This window comes from Oncorhynchus gorbuscha, unplaced genomic scaffold (assembly GCF_021184085.1).
Source record: "Oncorhynchus gorbuscha isolate QuinsamMale2020 ecotype Even-year unplaced genomic scaffold, OgorEven_v1.0 Un_scaffold_1868, whole genome shotgun sequence".
Taxonomy (NCBI): domain Eukaryota; kingdom Metazoa; phylum Chordata; class Actinopteri; order Salmoniformes; family Salmonidae; genus Oncorhynchus; species Oncorhynchus gorbuscha.
In genome coordinates this window covers 4118-13135 of record NW_025746525.1, presented here as the reverse complement: position 1 = coordinate 13135, position 9018 = coordinate 4118, and the positions used below count along the sequence as shown (strand labels likewise).

Here is a 9018-nt window from a genome sequence, read left to right as displayed (position 1 = left end):
ATGTCTATATGGGATTGTCGAACATGCTTTATATAGAAAGCAACTTTGAAAAAACGTAGTTTTGTAATATTTTTGTACCAATAAACTGAGGTTGTAAGAATGCATGTTTTTCTTAATGCTCAGGATTCATGTGTTTTACCTATGAACTGTTGTGGGGCTTAGAGTATGTTGTCCACTTCCCACATCACTTCAAATAAAATCATTTATCAGTTTCAACTGCCTCATTCTCTTGGTTTTAGGTGAATGAAGGAGTTGCATACAGATGTTGGCTCTTCATTTGATCACTCTTCTGTTGCTGAGTGTTGTCCTACACAGCAGGAAATTTAAACTTGTTGTATTTGAGCTTTAAAAAGACTTCTGAAGTGTAATTTCCACATTGAAATTTCAGACTTGATTTGCCCTGCAGAAAAAGGTATCAACCCCTACAAAAATGTCCATTAATTATAATCTGTTCTATTGCTGCAGGATTATTTTCCTGTTGTAACAAACTAGCTCAAATTAAGATCCTACATCTGTATGTACTGTGTTTTATATATGATTAAAGTGGTAGCTAACAGTAATATAGCAGAGAATCTGACTGACTAACTAGCTGGCTGACTGGTTGTAATCTCTCGTGGACAGACACAAGATTTTGGTTCTGGGTTGATGAGATGAGGGTTGGTCGAGACACCTAGTTTTAGAGCCATTGTTGCCTCCATTAATACCCAGGAATTGATTAAAAGGAAATCATCAATGCCCATTAACCCCACTATATGGACCCCACCCCACTAATATGGTCTGGTCTGACCCCACTATGGACTGGCCTGGTCTGACCCCACTAATATGGTCTGGTCTGACCTCACTAATATGGACTGGCCTGGTCTGACCACTAATATGGTCTGGTCTGACCCCACTAATATGGTCTGGTCTGACCCCACTAATATGGTCTGGTCTGACCCCACTAATATGGTCTGGTCTGACCCCACTAATATGGCAGGAGACTATAGTGTGGCCAAGATTGAGGGAAAGATGGCAGCTGGATGACACATACTGAAGCCTGTAGATCACTTTTGACTAGGGCTCATGGGGTTCTGGTCAAAAGTAGTGTACAGTAGGGTATAGGGTGCAATTTGGGACACAGTCACTCGATGTGCTCTTTAAGTTCCTGCTGTAGTAGTATGCAATGTATCCACTAGAGACCATTGTATAGCAGTAGAATACTAGTGATGGAGACTTGCTGCAGCCAAATCATTAGTGTAAAGGTTTACAGCGTCCCAGCGGAAAGAAAACACATATCTCTAAAACTGAAACTTTTCAGGAAATGAAAAAAGAGCCATATTGTACCATTTATGAACATACAATCACAACTTCAAAAGCTATTTTGAAATGTATTTTATTGGACCTGGAGTCATGAACTGTTCAGCGTACATAAAGGACCATCATGTTAATAACAGTAACCATGCAGGTCCCTCAAGATATTTCTTCCCTCCCCTGTTCTTTACAATCTGTTACTCAGTCAGACAAACTTTGTTGGATGACAATCTGGAGTTCTTCTGTGAGAAATGTCGATCAATATGGTGTTCACTGCCTCCATCTGCTGGCTTAATGGACCTCACTGCTTTACAATAGAATAGAACAGGACAGAACAGAACAGAAGAGAATATAAATTAATAGAACAGAACAGAACAGAATAGAACAGAATAGAACATAACAGAACAGAACAGAACCTAACAGAACAGAATAGAACATAACAGAACAGAATAGAACAGAATAGAACAGAACAGAACAGAACAGAATAGAACAGAACAGAACAGAACAGAATAGAACATAATAGAATAGAACAGAATAGAACAGAATAGAACATAGCAGAATAGAATAGAACAGAACAGAACAGAATAGAACAGAGCAGAATAGAACATAACAGAACAGAATAGAACAGGACAGAGCATAATAGAACATAACAGAACAGAATAGAACATAACAGAATAGAATAGAACATAACAGAACAGAATAGAACAGGACAGAGCATAATAGAACATAACAGAACAGAATAGAACATAACAGAATAGAATAGAACATAACAGAACAGAATAGAACAGAACAGAGCAGAATAGAACATAACAGAACAGAATAGAACATAACAGAATAGAATAGAATAGAACATAACAGAACAGAATAGAACAGAACAGAGCAGAATAGAACATAACAGAACAGAATAGAACATAACAGAACTGAATAGAACAGAACAGAACAGAACAGAACAGAATAGAACATAACAGAATAGAATAGAACAGAACAGAGCAGAATAGAACATAACAGAACAGAATAGAACATAACAGAATAGAATAGAATAGAACATAACATAACAGAATAGAACATAACAGAATAGAATAGAATAGAACATAACATAACATAACAGAATAGAACAGAACAGAGCAGAATAGAACATAACAGAACAGAATAGAACATAACAGAATAGAATAGAATAGAACATAACATAACAGAATAGAACATAACAGAATAGAATAGAATAGAACATAACATAACAGAATAGAATAGAATAGAATAGAATAGAATAGAACATAACAGAACAGAATAGAACAGAACATAACAGAACAGAATAGAACATAACAGAATAGAATAGAACAGAACAGAACAGAATAGAAATGATCAGAACAGAATAAAACATAACAGACTAGAACATAACAGAATAGAACAGAACAAAATAGAATAGAACATAATTTAATAGAATTTGCAGGGTGGAGATAAAATACCCCAGTATGAGGCATAATACCCATAAAAACTAGCGGTCAATCAAGGAAATGGTTCCAATAATTTCCCAACTATTAATTTTTTTCCCATAGAGGATTTTAGAAACACTGAAAATAAGAGTTGTGGTTCGTGTAGGCTTAACCTGGCGTGATTTTTGATAACTGTGTAAATCTCTCTAGGACAAGGTGACTTTTATCAATACATTTGCCTGTATTTACCACCGAAAAATGAAATGCTAATTAGTGGCTAATGTGTCTATCATAAACTACACATGCCATGAGGATCTGGACGGGACTGCTGAAACGAAGCAAAGGTAAGTATCTCTGGATTAGCTATCTAAGGTTATGTAACGGCGTTCGTCTGTTGTAAGAAGAGAGTCGGACCGAAATGCAGCGTGTAGGTTACTCATGACTTTAATGAAAGAATCGCGGTACATGAAATAACTGAAATTAAATACAAAAACAACAGAACGGAACGTGAAACTAATTACAGCCTATCTGGTGACTACAACACAGAGACAGGAACAAACACCCACGAAATACAAAGCGAACTCAGGCTGCCTAAATACGGTTCCCAATCAGAGACAACGATAAGCACCTGACCTCTAATTGAGAATCGCCTCAGGCAGCCAAGCCTATACCACACCCCTAATCAGCCGCGATCCCAAATAATACAAACCCCAATACGAAACACAACATATAAACCCATGTCACACCCTGGCCTACCCAAACATATAACAAAAACACAAAATACAATGACCAAGGCGTGACAGGTTAGCTAAATGTAGTAATGAATAGATTAATAAATTGGAAAACTGTTTTAAATGGACAAATCTGTGAACTGTCTTGTGCACGTTTTAAATTGACACAATACCTGTTAGCAAAGATGTCAGCTACAGATGACGTTTAGGATTTGTAATCTTGCATGATACCGAGTCAAGGACCAAAAGTTGAAGCTGGAGACTCATATCTCCCTCTCACTAGCTTTAAGCACCAGCTGTCAGAGCAACTCACAGATGACTGCACCTTTACATAGCCCATCTGTAAATAGACCATCCAACTACCTCATCCTCATACTGTATTTATTCATTTTTCTTGCTCCTCTGCACCCCAGTATCTCTACTTGCTCATTCATCTTCTGCACATCTACCATTCCAGTGTTTAATTGCTATATTGTAATTACTTCACCACTATGGCCTATTTTTTTACCTCACCTCCCTTATCCCACCTCATTTGCACACACTGTATATATACTTTTACTACTGTATTATTGACTGTATGTTTATTATTCTATGTGTAACTGTGTTGTTGTATGTGTCGAACTGCTTTGCTTTATCTTGGCCAGGTTGCAGTTGCAAATGAGAACTTGTTCTCAACTAGTCTACCTGGTTAAATAAAGGTGAAATAAAAATGTAAATAAGAAAAAGGCTCCTCAACAGCTTCCACCCCCAAGCCATAAGACTGCTGAACAATTAATAAAATCACCCGCCTCCGGACAATTTACATTGACCCCTCCCCCTTCCTTTTTGTACACTGCTGCTACTCGCTGTTTATTATCTATGCATAGTCACTTCACCCCCACCTACAGTACATCTACAAATTACCTCAACTAACCTGTACCCCCGCACACTCGCTACTTCTATGATTCGGTGACCTGTACTCCCGCACACTCGGTACTGGTGCCTTGGTGCCTCGGTGACCTGTACCCCCGCACACTCGGTGCCTCGGTGACCTGTACCCCCGCACACTTAGTGCCTCGGTGACCTGTACCCCCGCACACTTGGTGCCTCGGTGACCTGTACCCCCGCACACTTGGTACCGGTGCCTCGGTGACTCTGTACCGGTGCCCCCTGTATAAAGCCTCGTTATTGTTATTCTTATTGTGATACTTTGTATTATTACTTTTATTTTAGCCTACTTGGTAAATATTTTCTTGAACTGCACTGTTGGTGAAGGGCTTGTCAGTAAGCATTTCACGGTAAAGTCTACACTTGTTGTATTCGGTGCATGTGACAAATAAAGTTTGATTTGATGTCTAGTTTGATGCTAATTAGCATTTTAGAATCTGAGAGCAAATAAAGAAGAATATATTGATAAAAGTCACCTTGTCCGAGAGAGATTGACATGGTTATCAAAACGTCACACCAGGGGAAGTCTACACGATACACACACTTTCAAAAAGCACCCTCAAATAGGCTACCATTGCTTCAAGGGCCGCTGGCTGCTGATAGGCTTTCTTGATTTTACATTCATTTTGCATGCTGTCCGGTCCTCTGGCAGTCTCTATGGGGGTGCCACAGGGTTCAATTCTCGGGCCGACTCTTTTCTCTGTATATATCAATGATATTGCTCTTGCTGCGGGCGATTCACTGATCCACCTCTACGCAGGCGACACCATTCTGTATACTTCCGGCCCGTCCTTGGACACTGTGCTATCTAACCTCCAAACGAGCTTCAATGCCATACAACACTCCTTCCGTGACCTCAAACTGCTCTTAAATGCTAGTAAAACCAAATGCATGCTTTTCAACCGTTCGCCGCCTGCACCCGCATGCCCGACTAGCATCACCACCCTGGATGGTTCCGACCTAGAATATGTGGACATCTATAAGTACCTAGGTGTCTGGCAAGACTTTAAACTCTCCTTCGAGACTCATATCAAACATCTCCAATCTAAAATCAAATCTAGAGTCGGCTTTCTATTCCGCAACAAAGCCTCCTTCACTCACGCCGCCAAACTTACCCTAGTAAAACTGACTATGCTACCGATCCTCGACTTCGGCGATGTCATCTACAAAATAGCTTCCAATACTCTACTCAGCAAACTGGATGCAGTTTATCACAGTGCCATCCGTTTTGTTACTAAAGCACATTATGTGGTCCTTCTGTAGCTCAGTTGGTAGAGCATGGCGCTTGTAACGCCAGGGTAGTGGGTTCGATCCCCGGGACCACCCATACGTAGAATGTATGCACACATGACTGTAAGTCGCTTTGGATAAAAGCGTCTGCTAAATGGCATATATTATTATATTATTATTATATATACCACCCACCACTGCAACCTGTATGCTCTAGTCGGCTGGCCCTCACTACATATTCGTCGCCAGACCCACTGGCTCCAGGTCATCTACAAGTCCATGCTAGGTAAAGCTCCGCCTTATCTCAGTTCACTGGTCACGATGGCAACACCCACCCGTAGCACGCGCTCCAGCAGGTGTATCTCACTGATCATCCCTAAAGCCAACACCTCTTTAGGCCGCCTTTCGTTCCAGTTCTCTGCTGCCTGTGACTGGAACGAATTGCAAAAATTGCTGAAGTTGGAGACTTTTATCTTCCTCACCAACTTCAAACATCTGCTATCTGAGCAGCTAACCGATCGCTGCAGCTGTACATAGTCTATCGGTAAATAGCCCACCCAATTTTACCTACCTCATCCCCATACTGTTTATATTTATTTACTTTTCTGCTCTTTTGCACACCAGTATCTCTACCTGTACATGACCATCTGATCATTTATCACTCCAGTGTTAATTTGCAAAATTGTAATTATTCGCCTACCTCCTCATGCCTTTTGTACACAATGTATATAGACTGTATATAGACTTTCTACTGTATTATTGACTTGTGGGTTCGATTCCCGGGACCACCCATACGTAGAATGTATGCCCACATGACTGTAAGTCGCTTTAGATAAAAGCGTCTGCTAAATGGCATATATTATTATTATTATTATTGTTAATTGTTTACTCCATGTGTAACTCTGTGTTGTCTGTTCACACTGCTATGCTTTATCTTGGCCAGGTCGCAGTTGCAAATGACAACTTGTTCTCAACTAGCCTACCTGGTTAAATAAAGGTGAAATAAAAAAAAGTACAAAAAAATGTGCCAACACATCCTTGTTGTCTTTAATCTCTGTCTTACCAGCTAAACAGCTGCTCTTAGCGAAAATGTTTTTGAGTTACCTTTAGATATATTTTTTGCTAAGATGTGATTGGGGTTCCTTGGTCTCCGGTTTGCCTGGCAGGGGGTCCCTGGGTAAGAAAAGGTTGAAGACCCCTGTCAAAGACAGTGCAGGCTGAGTCCCTGCCCGAAAATAATTTATCCCCCGCCCCTCATCCTCTCTGTTGCCATGGAAGCACCAGATCTAGCACTTGATTGGCTTGCATGGGTAAGCACGTGCTAGATGAGGCTTCAAATATGACAACAGGCCCAGATGTAATTATTGCAGAGTCGAAGCAGTGTGCGTTAACGTGGTTTGTGGTGTTGATTAGCTCAAATTTCAACATGGTCGAGGCATTCGTTGGAACTTGGAAGATGACTTCCAGTGAGAATTTTGATGAATATATGAAGGCAATAGGTGAAGTATTACCTTATTAAATAAAGTAGTTTTTAAATGAAAGACAATGTTGCATTTCGATCTAGAACCCTACTAAAGTTGATTAGATAAATATCCGTTTGTTTCACAGGTGTGGGTTTTGCTACTCGGCAGATGGGGAATATGGCGAAGCCCAATTTGCTGTTCAGCATCGACGACGGTGTAATATCAATGAAATCCCAGAGCACTTTCAAAACCACAGAGGCCAAGTTTAAATTGAATGAAGAATTCGACGAGATGACTGCAGATGACAGGAAAACCAAGGTGGGTGCAGGAGCCACACTATAGACATGCCGGTTGTTACAGTAGTGTGGTTTCCAATTGATTGTAAAAAAAAAAATTACTTTAAAATTTAGTGAGTTGTGCCCTCCTGACACTACTCTATTTCCAGACTCTGATGACCTTTGAGAACGGAAAACTGGTGCAGAAACAAACTTGGGACGGCAAGACTACCACGCTCGAGCGGGAGTTGCAAGATGGAAAATTGATTGCGGTAAGGTTTAATGTCCTGCTTGCTATTCCCTTCTCTGCTTAGTTTGACATAAAATATGCTTTTTTCATAAGCCTAATTTGCAATGTCCATGCTTGATATTGCAATATTGTTCAATGTTGCATGTGATCATCTTTATGCAATGCACGTTGTCATCTTGTAAATTGCGTTCTCCCGGGGTTACCAACAAGGATGGCATGCGTTTTTACGCGCGAACGTGTTCAAAATGTCCTTTCTAGATTTGGCTGGGAAGCGTGGCTTGATAAGCACTTGCAGTCATGTGCAACACGCTACTTAATTATTTTAAACTAAATGATTAATTGGTAATCGAGTGCTAATAAACCCAATGATTTACATAAACCCGGGATTGCTGCTGTATGTGTTGGCATTGCCATTGCGAGGCTCTGCTGCCACCGGTCCGCCATAGGCACTATCCAGTAGGACCAGTCCTCCATAGGAATGAATGGAATGCATGTTTTTTGGGGGGGTGAGGGGGTTGTAGTGGGTACAGTAACATCCGTTTCCTTAAAGTAATTTATAATGCATTATTTAGCTCACATAATGTGAGAGCCTGTTATAGAATAAATATAGATTCCAACATGTATTTTATGATTGAATATTAGTGGCTGCACAGTGGTATCAATAGTGCCCCCGGTCAGTCATCCAGGGTTAAACCTGTTAATAATAATAATAATATATGCCATTTAACTTATCCAAAGCACTCATGTTCATTGGTCAACATGGTCAGTTCCCAACTTTTATAGTTGCTGTTTTAACTCCTACCCTGTCACATTTAGCTTACATCATAATGCCCTTCAGTTTAAAGGAAGTTAACGTGGGTTGGCTCATTCAGACTGCAGTTTCAAGTGGAACTACGACTGACACACAGGCTGATTTGGTGGTTTGTTCATGACTGAATGTGTCATTACATTTTGAGTTCTCGGTTCTTACACGTCATTACATGACCTAAAGCGTGTACTGCTCTCTTTTCTAGAAATGTGTAATGGATGATGTGGTGGCGCTGAGGACCTATGAGAAAGAGGTGTGATTCCAGCCTGCTGAATTGAAGACCCCCACCAGCAAATCAAAACATGCATGTTATCTGTTCAATACCTACCATGTTAAATTCACTGACTCAATTGGTACCAAAATCCCATGAAGCTTTCAATAAAGTCAATTGTTCTGCTTTGTGAAAAGTGGTATTTCCTTCATTGCAATATGTAGGCCAGTTTGTAGGCTAAAGCCTATTCATCAAACTTAATCTATGTGGATTACAAACGGGCAAATCTCTGGTTTATCTTGAGTACTTTGGTTGTAGGTGGTGCTGCTAACATTCAATACATTTCAGTGTCAATTTTTCTCAAATGAATGTTAGTGTAGCGTGCTCAATGTATTTTAAGTGT

General features: G+C 40.2%; 1 protein-coding gene across 1 annotated transcript; it reads left to right on the top strand.

Annotated features, from left to right (window-relative positions):
• The first annotated feature begins 6947 nt into the window (after positions 1-6947).
• LOC124024460 (fatty acid-binding protein, adipocyte-like) lies at positions 6948-8807 on the top strand. The gene is made up of 4 exons (XM_046338362.1): positions 6948-7107; positions 7217-7389; positions 7517-7618; positions 8610-8807. Exons 1-4 carry the CDS (start codon positions 6948-6950, stop codon positions 8661-8663), a joined length of 489 nt encoding a protein of 162 aa, XP_046194318.1. The 3' UTR covers positions 8664-8807.
• The last annotated feature ends 211 nt before the right edge of the window (positions 8808-9018 follow it).